The 14,444-nt window shown below is 49.0% G+C and overlaps 6 protein-coding genes across 6 annotated transcripts; 4 read left to right on the forward strand and 2 right to left on the reverse strand.

Moving 5' to 3' along the window:
• Positions 1-660: 660 nt before the first annotated feature.
• N7457_009195 (uncharacterized protein) lies at positions 661-3,476 on the reverse strand (the record flags this gene model as incomplete). The annotated part of the gene is made up of 2 exons (XM_057180238.1): positions 661-1,005; positions 1,062-3,476. 2 exons carry the CDS (start codon positions 3,474-3,476, stop codon positions 661-663), a joined length of 2,760 nt encoding a protein of 919 aa, XP_057028624.1.
• Positions 3,477-4,711: 1,235 nt separating this feature from the next.
• Positions 4,712-5,405, reverse strand: N7457_009196 (uncharacterized protein; the record flags this gene model as incomplete). The annotated part of the gene is made up of 2 exons (XM_057180239.1): positions 4,712-4,884; positions 4,946-5,405. 2 exons carry the CDS (start codon positions 5,403-5,405, stop codon positions 4,712-4,714), a joined length of 633 nt encoding a protein of 210 aa, XP_057028625.1.
• Positions 5,406-5,618: 213 nt separating this feature from the next.
• N7457_009197 (uncharacterized protein) lies at positions 5,619-6,169 on the forward strand (the record flags this gene model as incomplete). Its single annotated transcript, XM_057180240.1, has 2 exons — positions 5,619-5,621; positions 5,687-6,169. 2 exons carry the CDS (start codon positions 5,619-5,621, stop codon positions 6,167-6,169), a joined length of 486 nt encoding a protein of 161 aa, XP_057028626.1.
• A 799-nt stretch (positions 6,170-6,968) lies between these two features.
• N7457_009198 (kinesin family protein) lies at positions 6,969-10,050 on the forward strand (the record flags this gene model as incomplete). The annotated part of the gene is made up of 2 exons (XM_057180241.1): positions 6,969-7,168; positions 7,221-10,050. 2 exons carry the CDS (start codon positions 6,969-6,971, stop codon positions 10,048-10,050), a joined length of 3,030 nt encoding a protein of 1,009 aa, XP_057028627.1.
• A 595-nt stretch (positions 10,051-10,645) lies between these two features.
• N7457_009199 (peptide-methionine-S-sulfoxide reductase) lies at positions 10,646-11,292 on the forward strand (the record flags this gene model as incomplete). Its single annotated transcript, XM_057180242.1, has 3 exons — positions 10,646-10,817; positions 10,887-11,205; positions 11,259-11,292. 3 exons carry the CDS (start codon positions 10,646-10,648, stop codon positions 11,290-11,292), a joined length of 525 nt encoding a protein of 174 aa, XP_057028628.1.
• Positions 11,293-12,289: 997 nt separating this feature from the next.
• Positions 12,290-12,920, forward strand: N7457_009200 (putative C6 finger domain protein; the record flags this gene model as incomplete). The annotated part of the gene is made up of 3 exons (XM_057180243.1): positions 12,290-12,475; positions 12,553-12,807; positions 12,879-12,920. 3 exons carry the CDS (start codon positions 12,290-12,292, stop codon positions 12,918-12,920), a joined length of 483 nt encoding a protein of 160 aa, XP_057028629.1.
• Positions 12,921-14,444: the final 1,524 nt, after the last annotated feature.

The raw sequence follows: 14,444 nt of genomic DNA on the forward strand, positions 1-14,444 counted from the left end.
GTAGGACTTTACCGCTACAGCTGTAAGCATTTGGCTTTCATAGAGCTCCCAGCTGCTTTTAGGGGTTTAGTCGCATGGCGCAGGTTGGATGGTCGTTAGCTTAGATATTCCAATAAATTTCTACGGGGATTTTGAGATATACCAGAAATACCTGATAGCACATAGAATACAGCAGGCCACAGATTCCAATCCAACCAAATAGGTAGATGTGCAGCGTAATCTCGTTGAAACGTCAGATCTCGGAGTAAGAAAGATAGATCAAAATCACCAATATTGAAAAAGAAACAGACCCCATAAAGCTCCATATGCCTTCAAGTCTTTGAACTCCGGCCATGCTTGACCTGCCCATGGGCTAGACCCGAACCCCCCGATGAAACATAAAAGCATGAATCTCCTGCCCGTCGCAAAAAGAATGTAATCCACAAAATGAGGGAATCTTCAAAGTAAATCCAAACGCCCAGATCAGTTCACAATGGCAAAGCAGACACTAGAATCAATAAGCCGAGAAATCAATAACATATTAAAGTGGTCCAAAAAGCATACATTATGTGCCAATCAGTATATCATGAAACTTGAAGGACGGGCATGTGTAACCTCGAGCGTGGTTTTAAAGGAAAGAGTAAAGGAATGGGGTGAGGATGTCGAAAACGAATAGCTTGTTCAGCAATAGACTATCTTGTTCGGGGCCACAGTCTTGAATTCAACTCGTGATTGATAGCGGACTGTGCCACCGTCCTCAAGCCAGGGTGCGAGGTTTTTGCATTGACTGACATCAAAGATCTTGAGTTGATGGCAACCCTCTGCTACGGCCTCCACCCCTACTCCAGTGACCCGAACGCACCCACGTACGGATAGATGCTGGAGGGAAAGCAGGTGAAGGCCGATACTCCTTAGTGAGGGGTCCGAAATTGCAGAGCCACAGAAGGCCATGTTGAGATACTTCAGATTTGAACACTGTAAAGCAAGGACCTCGGTTGCAGTATCTGACAATGCGCAGCAGAATGTCTATAAGTGTTTAGTAAATTGGCAAAATACCCTAACGAAGGAGACAAGACACTCACCAGATCTAATTCTTCCAGATTCTTAGCCGCGTTCGTCAAATGCACGATAGCATTGTCCGTCAAATACGTGCAATCTGCCAAGCAAAGCTTTCGCAGATTGGTGAATTGAGAGTTTCCCCAATATTTGAAGCCTTGATCGGTGATTGTGGTGCAACGAGTCAGGTCCATTTCCTCAATCCGACCAGCGGCGTGAGACGCAATGTGATGCATAGATCGATCGGTGACGTGTTTGCAGTACGAGAGAGTGAGCTTTTTCAACTTTGGACAGCCATACACCGTGCATTCTGCTGTCTGGATGGTGGGTTTGATGGATGTCTGTTTCTCGCTCATCTTTTGATCGGCGGGCACTACCCACCCAATGATTCGCGCGAGGAGTGTGTCTCCAACTTTGCGGCAGTTGCTCAGGTCCACCTCCTGTATGTTAGTAGCCTTGCTGGACATGTCAAGTATGGCAGAGGCTGTGACATCCCACACGCTTTTCATCTTCCACACAGTCGTATTTGGGGCGCAAGTGGTGGCTAATGCTGTGAAGCCTTCATCGGTGATGTGAAAACAATTGTTCACATTAACGGACCGAGCTCGATTACCGACGAAAGGACAAATGATCTTGATAAGAACGTCATCCGTGATCCTGCGGTTGTAGACGCTCAAATCTAAATCATGAACTACATCGGCAGATCGGGTCAAAAGTTCTGACCAATGTGATGACACTGCCCTGATCCGAAGCAGGTGGTGTAATTCAAGAAATTGGAAAATGCTCAACAGTACGCTGTCCGGGAAAATACCGCTGGAGCCATCAATCCGAGGCCGAACGGCCTGGTGTGGCTTAGTGAGACTGGTAGTTTCGGGAAGGGCGAGGGCTGAAGAACCAACAGAGCGTGGCTCAGTGGGGGATGGTCGCTGCTGTTCACCTGACATCTCCTCGGGGGTGAGGGGTGCTACCGAACCACGTCGGCTTCGCAGGCGGACTTTATCCAGACCCATGCTGAGATATGGATCAGGATCGGAAGGCCGCAGCACAGCCTGGTCTTGGTCTTCAACGTGAGAGGATTGATGTGGTCCATCCAATTCAGTTTCCGTGAGAGTGAGTAGTGGCATCGACCGTCGCCGCGAGGACGCGATCTTCACTCTGTCGCCGAGGGCAAGATCCCCCAGAGGTGGCGGGGGTTCTGCCTCATCAGACATAACCACGTCGCCATCGGCTGCGGCCTGGAGTCTCTCCTGCGCAGTGCGTTCAACTTGCTCCCGCACGGTGATTGGACATTTCTCCCAAAATTCGGAAAGGACATCACCGTCAAGCATCAAGCACTCAACTGAAGTCACAGATCGAACTGTAGCAGTTCTCCGGGGCGCTAGAGCGAGACTGACTACTTCACCAAAATACTGGCCTTGCTTCAGTCTCGCTTTGACTTCTATTCCGGGTCGTTCAATCACCCCTTTATGTTGAGCTTGATGATTCATTTCGGCCTTTTCTGTGAGAACCTCCACCTCACCACGAACAATAAAATAGAGCTCACGGCCTTGGGAGTCTTGTTGTATGATGTCGGTGAATGGAGGGAAAGATCTTGGTTGGGCATTAAGACCGAGGTAGTGGAGGATATCGGCAGGCAACCCCGAGAAAAGTGGCAGCTCTTTGAGTAAGAGACGTACATTGACCAATCCATTTGCCAATGCACTGGAGCCATCTGGCCGGCCGGGGCTCGGTGACTTCCTCTTCTTGTACACAGACTTAGCACTCAAATCATCGTCCTCTATGACCGCCAGATCTTTTGAGAAGCTTTCGCGCAATCTTTTTGAGCCTCTTCTTACGGGACTCGGCGCATCCAATGCAGGCGCGGAGGTTTCTTTCTTTTTCTTTTCTAAAATCATCAATCGCTCCTGGGCCTCCTCCCGGATTGCCTGTTCAACCGCTGGGAACCGAGGTAATATGTTCCGAAAATCGTCCTTTGTCAGCACGACCAGCATGCATCGAGTCCGGGCGATAATGGTCGCCGTGCGAGGCCGATCCATGAGCAATCCAATCTCCCCGAAGAAGGCACCGGGTTTGAGCTCGGCATATATACTCTCACCATCTCGAGATGTGACCGAGACCGCACCTCGCACAAGCCAGTATATTGCCTTAGCTTCATCGCCTTCCGTCAGAATATAATCGTTGGGCGCATGGAGCTGTGGGCGCAGGTGCTGTCCAACCTCGATTAAGAAAGATTCCGGAGTGGCCTGGAACAGCGGAAATGATCGTAATCGATCTACCAATTCCAAGGGCAGCGCTTTGATATGAGAGGAAGCCAAGGGCGAGGGACGCGCGGGTCGGTTTGGGTTCAGGACCGAATCGAACGAACGTATGAGGGATACAGTGTCGGACAGAGGCGACATGGCCTTTGTTGGTCCACCACTGGACCTGCCATGGCGACGCATTTTGAGCTATGTAGTATTTTTTTTTCTTGAAGGCAGAGGTGGGATGGATGGTTCAGCTATTTCTCCCAGGCATAAAGAGGTCAATAAAGCGATGACGTCGACGAAACCAGCGCTGTCGAATTTCGCATCGGCATCTTCAGCGCCCAATGGGGGAGTAGATTGCTATCGTTGAGTTCACCAAACAGACATGCAGGGTATAGAGAGGAAGCAAGATCAAAAAAAAAAAAAAAAGGTCAGAGGCCACAAGCGTTCGAGCTAAGGTCTTGAGGTGGGGGTTTCCGAATCAGCGACGTCAAATGCGGTTTCTCCGCCGATCACCTGGGAACCTACGGGAACTCTATGGGAACCTCCACTGTGTATTTTTGGCTGGATTGTGAAGGGCGAGTGTCTTCTAAAATGTGATCTCCATATCTTTGGAGTAGGCTTGAGTGGGGTGTCAGCACTGAGCGGTCAATCGGTCCTTTGAACCTGCAGCAGCCGGGCCGATATTCTCTATGTTGATCCAAACAAAGAACCACCAATTGACGAAACACTAGATACAGACTACGGACTACGGACTACGGAGTACACAGACCTCACTTCCAAGATGAGGGAGAGGATCGAATCCGCCGACTCACTTTATTCCATACACTGGTGCTGTAGCACCTCGGTCTTTGCTTTGCATATATTACATACTATATTATCCACCCAATGGTCTCGAAAGTACCTCGTTTAGCTCGTCTAAGAGAGCCCACAACCTCCTAGTCCGAATTCAATCTAGTTCCGCCACAATGGCGTTTCTAATCGTTTTGGGGCGTGTGAACATACTCCAGCGCAGAATCCGGCGAGTCACGTGTTCCGATGTAGCAGCCCGAGGGCACAACCTTGGAATGTTCGTGTTGAATGCTAATTGGACAAGTGGGTATCAAGAATGCAAATAATACATCGAAAGAACAAGAGAATGGGCTGAGTGTTGCTGCCGAGGCCATCACATGGTGACTAATTCTCCCAGGTGGCTCGATGGAAAACACAGATATAGTGATTGGGGCGGCATTGACTCGGATATGCGGCTCTTGTCGCTGAGATCGAACGCATACCACCTGCATCAGGATACACAGCAGTCATTTCTTGAGTGGATGTCGAAAAGCGTCCCATAGAGTAGGATTGAGGGCTCCTCGAGCTTGCTGCGAGACTGGGACGTCCCTGGGCGGAGGAAGATGGGATGCCATGGTTATTGTTATATGGGCCAACTTTGATCAGATTGATCCTTCCTTTTCGGCCTTAGACCGCCGGTTACCGAGGACGAAATCAACGTAGGCAGGGCGATTTCCTTTCAAAGTCTCAAGGGCGTCTTGCAAGAGACCATAGGTCAAGCTTAATTTCAGCCCAAGCTTGGCTGTGCGGGCGGCGGTGTAGACATCGTGACGAGCTGGGTGGAGGTCAGTGTTGATCCTTCGAGTGATCATCCCCAAGCAGAAGAGCATTCTTACCAAGCAAACTGTATACTCCAGAAAAGGACAGCCCAGCGATGACTGTCGATAAAAAGTCTCTCTCTTCATGTCGTGCATAGTCCACGGTCTCTTCGAACAGACAGAACGCAAGAGCACCAGCACCAAGCTTGGCTCCCATCTTCATACCGTCCTTGACACCTCCAACCACACCAATGTAATTTTTCGTTTTATGATACTGGAACCACCCTGTCGATGTTGTGGGGAACCGATGCGCGTTTTCCGCCCGAAACACGAGTCCTGCCCGTTTGCTGCCGTGATAATACCCTAGTGCCAGCCCAGTGGAAAAGGCAGACATCGTAGCATATGGCAGCCGCCTGCCAACCTCAATGCCTAACCGCGGAGGGCTGTCGCATTCAAAGAGCTTGTCCCAGTGGATGATCTTGAGTATGGTAGAATTCTGTCGGGAAGGGTCGGCGGATGGAGGATGATTAGCCTCCATGGTGAAGACTTGGGAAGCAACAATATGCCACACGTAGCCAAAAGCAAAGACTGGCCGTGAACAATCAGGTAAATGTGAACGAGTGATGCTGGCAAAGCTTGGAAATTCAGGGCGCGGAAGGTCGGCGTCCCGCCAGATTCTCCGCCTTCCGTCACTGCCCCAAACCGACAACCACACAGACATAGCCCACCTAATCCCTCTGCAATCTCCAAGATGGTATGAGAATTCCCCCTTTTTTTGATTGCAACCCGTTTAATAAATTATGGCTAATGAGTGAACAGCCGCCCAGACAATCCAAGCCCGATTCAAGCGCTCTGACCCTTCTCTTCAAGAAGCATAAGACTACCGTCCTGCTGATGCTCCAATCCCATGAGTCACTCGAATTGACCAAAGAAAAGCTGCTTGAAGCTCTAAAGATGCGAGGGCTCAATGACATCAACGGCGATCCTATTCCTGATGACTCCTTTGACATTGAATTTGGTGAGCCAGTGGACCGAGCCGACTTTGAGAAAGGCTGGAAGCGCCTCCAAGCAGATACACCAGGACAAGACCAAGAAGATGCTTCTAAGAAAAATAAAGGAAAAGGGAAGAATGAGTCCGTTTCGCTTCTCGAGGCGGGTATTGAGAATGGACATCCAATTGCCTTCCGCTTCCGCAAACCCAACGAGGATCAGAATGCTAGTCTCGATATGGAGATTGACGATGAGGATCCAGGCTGGGATGTTATCATGCCAAGCTATGAGGATGAGGATGAGGAACAATGATGGGTATATCATGACTTGCGAGAAGAACACCCTCGGAGGATTGAGGTGTGTGACATTCGGCGTTTAGGGAGCACTTTATGGATTATTGCATGGCGCTTTTCTGGCGTAAAGGGATTGGGATAGTAGCAATACAGAAGGCGGGTATGCTTATTTAAGAATTTTCCGATTGTTCATGTTTTCAAACAGATATACATAACTTCTTCACACTCTATAGAGAGAGCATATGGAAATCACATGGTGGTGGTTTGTGTCCTTTTCAGCCCAATCTTGGAATGCAGTGTATACTGTCGAGACCACAAGGAAATTTTGAAACTGACAGCCATGTTATTCAATGCCGGGATTTCACCCCACAGCTTAATATCTAGTCGGCGATCTTGAAAATCCCTTTGAAATGATACAAAGAAGGCAGTGTGTGTAAATAAAGTACAAAGATCGTGTTCACAATCTTTAATGCGTAGATTTCTGTGCGTATGAGAGCTTTTACTATTGGTTCTGCGCTATTGCCACGAGGGGTGGGTTAATTGCCACTTTGGAACGGTTGCTCGGAGCAACCAGCTTTGGGACAACACGCACACCCATCAACAAATGAAATCGCTTCAAGGCGCCCCCCATCGGAGAATACTGTGCCCCCTACCCCATACAATTTTAGTTCCATTCTTCGACTCTCCGACATTCCTTATTTTCGACAACCCGCCAGCTTAGCTTCCCCCTTGGCATTGCCATTGTAGGGTGCCACCAACTACCTGACGTACCGGCCCCGCAAAACAGACTAGGGCTTGATCCTACACAACCTTCCACCATGGCTGCCTCCGACGGCGCTTCCTCAATCAGCGTTACAGTCCGAGTCCGTCCCTTTACTATCAGGGAGGCAGCCCAGATCACTCGGTGTAACGATGGTCCCCTGTTCCTCGGCGACGGCTCCTTAGCGGGTGCTCCGACGCCAAAGCTTAACCAGAAGGGAATCCGATCTATTGTCAAAGTGATTGACGACCGATGCCTGTGAGTATTCTATATCTCTTGGGTGTCAACTCCAATGTCCTAACTCAACCAGGGTGTTCGATCCTCCAGAGGACAATCCCGTCCAGAAGTTCTCTCGAAGCGTGGTGCCCAATGGCAAGCGCGTCAAGGACCAAACATTCGCCTTTGACCGCATTTTTGACCAAAATGCCTCCCAGGGTGAGGTGTACGAATCTACAACACGCGGACTACTCGACAGCGTCCTCGATGGATACAATGCAACAGTGTTTGCATATGGTGCAACTGGATGTGGAAAGACGCATACAATTACCGGAACCGCCCAACAGCCCGGTATCATCTTTATGACCATGCAGGAATTGTTTGAGCGGATCGACGAACGAGCGAGCGAAAAGTCTACCGAGATTTCGCTTTCCTACCTCGAGATCTACAACGAAACCATCCGTGACTTGCTTGTACCCAGCGGTACCATTGGCAAGGGTGGGTTGATGCTGCGAGAAGACTCCAACCAGTCGGTCTCGGTTTCTGGCTTGTCAAGTCACCACCCGCAAAATGTGGGACAGGTTATGGATATGATCGTACAAGGCAACGAGCGCCGCACCATGTCTCCCACTGAGGCTAATGCCACTTCATCTCGATCGCATGCCGTCCTCCAAATCAATATCGCCCAGAAAGACCGAAATGCAGATGTTAATGAGCCCCACACTATGGCCACTCTCAGCATCATCGATTTAGCAGGAAGTGAGCGTGCCAGTGCGACAAAGAACAGAGGAGACCGTTTGCTCGAGGGTGCCAATATTAACAAGTCTTTGCTGTCTCTGGGAAGCTGCATCAATGCGCTTTGCGACCCTCGGAAGCGGAACCACATTCCTTATCGAAATTCGAAACTTACTCGCTTACTCAAATTTGCTCTCGGTGGCAATTGCAAGACAGTTATGATTGTCTGCGTCAGCCCCTCAAGCCAGCACTTTGACGAGACCCAAAATACACTTCGATATGCGAACCGAGCGAAGAACATCCAAACCAAGGTCACACGAAATGTATTCAATGTTAACCGGCACGTGAAGGACTTCTTGGTCAAGATCGATGAACAGATGAACTTGATCAACGAGCTCAAAGCACAAGCAAAGGACCATGAAAAGACGGCCTTTGCCAAATTCCGCAAGCAAAGTGAAAAGAAGGACGCTGTATTACGCGAAGGCGTTGCCCGGATCCGCAATGCCTACGAGCACACGCTGGCGGGAAGACAAGAGAGGACGAACAACATGTTGAAATCGAGACAGATTAGCCGCAGAATTGGCATTTTATCGTCTTGGATTGCAGCCTTCGATAATGTTTGCGCTGCACGTGAGAGCGAAGACGGATTGGCAAACCTGTATGCCGTTCGTAAAACTGCCCAAGGCATCCTCTTGGAGTTGGAAGGCAGCAGGCATCATTATAACCAGAAATTATCGAAAAGTACTTGGGACCGACCGGTGAGTTCGGCAGTTGAAAATGCCGCAAAGCAGCTGCAAGAGTTTGATATTACCGATAACAGCGACTATGCCAACTTGGACCGAGAAGCAGACCTTCTTCGGTCCAATGCAGAGCGCGAAGCATTGCTGGCCGTGCTGGAACAAGATAAGGCTGGCGATGCTGTTGCTGTGCAGCTTCTGCTACAAGCGCAGTTTGAATTGATGAACTCTATCGAGGATATCATGCAACTTAATGCAAATGAGGCTATTCAAAAAGGACGGTCCATCCTCACAAAGATGTTGGAGGATTGTTCAAACGCTGCGAGCAACCTCGTCAAACCAGATGGCAACATGCCTTCCGTTCCGAGCGTCGGCTCTGTCAGGACTGCTAGCCCCACTAGAACAAAAAAGAGATTCAGCTTGGTGAGCTTGCCGCCAGTATCTACCTCCAATGCTCCGGTCATCACACTCGCCCCTGTTGCTCCCGTTTCGCCCACCAAGGGCTCTCCGCGTCGCCGCAAGGTCACGACTGGTCGGAAAAGCGTCAGCTTTTCACCAAAGAAGGCCCAGGCGAAGGCCTCCAAGAGATCTGTTCGCTGGAGAGACGATGAAGAAGACGGCACTCTGACTGAATTCCAAAAAACCCCCAAGAAACTCGATCCCTTCGAGGAAGCCAGCTTTGATGAGCCATCATTGCCACCTCGCTCCGGATCGCCCATTCCACGCAATATCCCGAGAATTGTGAGCCCATCCGGTTCTCTTTCTCCAACCCCTGACGAACCTACCGAATATGCGGAGCACACGTTGAACATTCAGAAGAACAATAACCGCTTCAAGGCTGGATTTTTGTCGAAAAGAAACGACAGCTCACCGCTAGCACCACCCCCTTCCTCTACCCTCCCTCTGTTGAGAAGCAGAGAGAACTCCCCTCTCCGTGACATTGAAGGTAGCAGCTTCATAAACCGGCCTACCGTCGAACGTCCATCCCGAATTGCAGTTCGTAGCCCTAGCGGCAACTACTCGAGCAGTCCAGCATCTGAGAACCGGCACAACTGGAAGTCGGACAAGGAAGAAGCAATTAAGATCAACTCGGCCATGCGACGTATGTCTAGTGGACGGATTGCCAGTGGAGGGTTTAATGCTCAATCAGCCAACGCTCTGCGAGTTCACCGTCGTCGCAGCCCAACCTCCAATGGCCACGGGGCCTCGCCGGCAGAGAACCATATGTTCACTGCATCACAAGCGCGACGCATGGTCAAGAGCGAGCGCGAGCACGATGTCAAACCTCGTGTTTTGAGCCCTCATACTCTCCCGGTCATGAAGAATACGGGACGCCGTACCACATTTGGCGCAGATGGGCGACCTCGAAATGTCAGCCTTTCCAGTAGAGATGCTATCCGTCTCAGTGCGATGGCAGCGCCACCTACCGACCGTAGCTCCCCAGGGTGGTAGTGTAGTGGATTGCGGTGGCACTAGGAACATTGCATGTAAGGCTTCTCATTTTGTTTCCCGGTGTTGGGATTGGCGTTTTATTGGCGTAGCCGATACCACTTTTTTTTTTACTCTCTTTGTGTACATCGTGTACAAAATATGGAATTTTCGGATGTTTCGGATGTTTCTGTGTATTGTGTATAGCCATATGATAGGCTGAGGCTCCGAATCGGATGGCTTTGCCGGACTTCAGACTACTGCAGCCCTAATTCTTCACGGCCCATCCCCCACGCCGCTTTGTCAGATCTGAAATGACGCCATCCGGTTCTCCAATTTTTCGATCAGCTCCTTTTATAGTCCATCTCACTTCTTTCTTTTCTTTCTTTCCTTATCCCCCTGAACCCCCTTCAACCAATAATCATCAGCTCGTGAGCTCGGGATCACCCCCTGTCATCAATTACCGAACCCGCAAAGCTCTCCACTTCTTATCCAGTACGTCCCCACATCAGAATTTCTGCAGATGTCTTTCGTCGCGTCTTTTACTTCGTTTTTCTCACGCTTTTCCCGTCCCTCCAGTCCGACTCTTTCTTTGATACCAAAAACACAATCGCGCAATATGTCAGGCACACAGACCGCAACCGTAGCAGCGGGCTGCTTCTGGGGCGTTGAGCATATGTTCCGCAAGAACTTTGGGAACGGCAAAGGTCTCCTTGATGCTGAGGTAGGCTACTGCGGTGGCGCAAGTTCGTCGCCATCATATCGAGCGGTATGCTCCGGCACAACAGGGCGTGAGTACTATCTACCTACTCGCCAAATCAATGATAAAAATGCTGATCTCTATCTTCTTTATTGTTCAGACGCCGAAGCTCTCCAGATGACTTTTGACCCGTCCATTGTGACTTTCCGCCAACTCCTCGAATTCTTCTATCGCATGCACGACCCCACAACAGAGAACCGACAGGGTCCGGATGTTGGCACCCAATACCGCAGTGCAATCTTCACACATGGCGAGGAGCAGCAAAGGATAGCAGAGGAAATTTCAGAAAAAGTCAGCAAAGAGTGGTATAAGAAGTCTGTTGCTACCAAGGTTGTACCAGCGGGCCAATGGTACACCGCCGAGGAATATCACCAGCTCTATCTTCAAAATAACCCTGCTGGTTATGAGTGTCCTGCTCAGTATGTGTTCCCGGTGTGACTCATTTTGATCAAACTGCTAACTTTGCCCCCAGCTTCATTCGACCATTCCCTCCGCTGTCGGAATGATTCGCTTCCCGATTGTGATTGATTTTAGCGGGTGTTTTTTATTTGCATAATGTGTCTTCGCCGAAGATCCGATTTTCTTTCAACAAAAAATCGATATATATAATATGGAATTTTCGTCTGCTATAGATGATTTCCTGGAGGTCCACTTTCAACTTACCCATTTTTTCAGAAGAAAAAAAAAATGAAAATAAAACCAGTTACTCTTCCCTTCTAAACAGAGATCCCTAACTGTACAAGTGAACAAAGTAAACTACGCGTTCCTACGCAGTTCTCCAGCATTTATCTCAACCTGATTTCTCCTATTGGATCTCCTCCCCCAAAAAGTGTTTATATGTCAAGTAGCACCAAAATATCCATATTCGCCCGAGAATTTGACATTAATCTACATACATATTTCATGCAAGTGATATTTTACTTGGCGACGACGAATGAAAATAGCATTGCTAGATGCTTACATGACACTTTGGGGCTCAACGCAAGAAACATAGCCATTGAAAGAACGATAAAAAGCTCAACGCCATTCATTGGGGGTAAAAGAAAAGAAAATGTCCAAAGTTCATGACACTCTTTAGACAAAGAAGAGCTATGCCACGTGCAAGAGCAGGAGCTAAGAGCATACAATAGCTCTGTCCTTGATCCTGAGACCGTGAACACAGAGAGTAAACAAAGCAGGCAGGGCACCACAATTGAGCTATTTATAGGGTTCTTTGTCCAGTGAGCGAAGCCAGCAGTATGAACAAAAGGATTCAACAAGAGACAAAGACTTTGTACTCAGACTCCCTCTGAGTGAGACTCCTCTTAGGGGAATAAGAAGAAATCGACCAGGAAAAAAGTGACTTGCATCTGAAACTAGCTTATGGAATGAAAGGTAACTACTCCACGGTCCTAAACAGGTACTCAATATGTTTCTTCGGTCCTTTGCATAAGAAGGCAAGACGAGACGTCTTCTAATGTCCATCATCATCACTTGCAGAAATAACTTCATCTGATTCTCATCATGGATACCCCCGAAATCATCAATCTTGGTGGCGAGCCTGTCACCACGGCTCCCCCTGAGCCTGCCCCCAAGAGCAAGAAGATTCGTCGCAGCCGCCACGCACCAGAGCCCGACTGGTCGGCCATGGTACGTCGCAGGGTCAAGTCGAACCAACGTCGTGTAGGCCAGGCCTGTGATCGTTGCAAGGTATGACTGTATTCGTGTTTCATGGTGTTTATCCAGAACTATACACTGACTGTCGGTATATCGATGTGTAGTTCAAGAAGATGAAGTGCTCACCCGATCCCGGAGGCTGTGCTTCTTGTCGCAGCCTCAATATCCCATGCAAAGTCACCGACCTTGTCACAGGCGAGACCATGGCGCGTGGTGAGGCTAGAAAAATGCGGGAGGACATCCGACGACTCCAGGAGCAGAAGGCGGATCTGGAGTGTCAGATCGTGCAGCTTCAGCAGAAGAACACTGAGCTCCAGGAACGTTTGGATGGTCCCTATCGAACTGGTCTTATGGACCCCTATGAGGTTTGTTCTTACTCTCATTTTCCTCTGTGTTGACGTGATCCTTTGATTCTGGAGACTAACTGGATTAATAGCCGGAACTCGACCCTGGACGTCCTCACCTTGATCTACTGTGATGGCGATACCTCTTTCGTCTGTGTGTCTTGTTCAATCGATCGTGCCCTGTGGGTTTGTTTTTATCTTTATTTTCATTTTGTCATGCCCGAGATGGAGCCTGTTTGAGTACCTAGGTAGATGAATGCACTGATTCTGTGAGTACTATACCCAGGTAGTGATTTAGCAACTCGTCATAGTAGCTGGGGAAACGCGAGTTTGCCCTAAAAAAGGAACTCACGAGTGTAAGTAGCGATGTAATGTATCAGCTCTTACCTACAGCTGGACAATAGGATTGCGAGAACCACAGCAGTCTTGAGACAATTGAATCCTCACTACAGCTTGGGCTCTTGAAGCCTCAGAGTTGGGTCATATGACCACTCCTTCTCCTTGGGTTTCTTCTTAAACTCCATCTTCATCCTTCATCCCCCCTCCCTTCCAGTACACACTCTTGCAAGATGGCATGCATCAGACAGCTGTCACATGCCATGACTTTCAATAGCCCTAACTAATACTCTGGCTATTGAATTATACCCACAAACAGAACCAATCTACAGATAGGACCAATTGATGCTATCCGAGTGAGAGCACTCAGACAACAATATACCCAGTAACGCTTGGTTCTAGTTCTGGGAATGCGGTTGGCGTCTCAGTGATATCGCTATAATCGGTGACATTACAGCGGATCCTACGGGTTACAACCAACATACAGGGAGTTTTTGATATCTGCACAAAAGACTTGGGAGTACCCGAAGAATCCCGCGATTGGAAAATTGCTACAAGGGAAGTCGCACTCACGAGCTCATCAAAGAGTGACCACTGAACCACGGGATTTGGTATGGAAATCGGTGCCTCCGCAAATACCCACAACTTCCAGTTCACCATCTGTCACTCAAACGAAACAAGCAACCTCGATCAATCTCCGACATTGGCTCCCGAGCCTGGTTTTTGCCATCTTCAATCAAGCAGAGCCTAAAAGAGGAGAAGGTCGACATATCTTCACATCGAACTGGTTTCCGGAATTATGAGCTCGGACGGCAATATCGAACAGGTGATAGTGAATCTTGATGGGACCCAAAACCACTTATTCCAAGCGACGTCTCCTACGGTGTCTGGATGATATCTATTCCATCTATCCCTCTCTGCCAATCAGCCATTGGTCACCAATTTTGTCCAAACCGCGTCCACAATTCTCCTGGCCTCAAGATCTTTGTCAAACTTGCCAATATCATCCGTTTTAGAAGCAATGGTAGTTTCCAGCGCCATTTCAATGGTTGCTCATGTTGCGAAGCGATATGGTTCATATGCCAAAGGCGCAAAGGTCAGCATGGGCATCAATACGCATGTCGGCGGTTGCCTGTACACATTGTGCGAAGGGAATCAGCCTCACCATTCCCATTAATTTTTTGGGGAAACGGCCTTAGCGACCTTCAGGCTCAGGTCCAACGTGATCTGGGTGATATCCACAATATGGAAACTTGTGAGCCCCTTCTATACGACGAATAGGAGATGTTGTGTCCTATTTCAATGATAAGTTGTTTTCACTG

Source organism: Penicillium paradoxum, assembly GCF_028828445.1.
Source record: "Penicillium paradoxum strain IBT 22861 chromosome Unknown utg000007l_segment0_segment0, whole genome shotgun sequence".
NCBI classification, from domain to species: domain Eukaryota; kingdom Fungi; phylum Ascomycota; class Eurotiomycetes; order Eurotiales; family Aspergillaceae; genus Penicillium; species Penicillium paradoxum.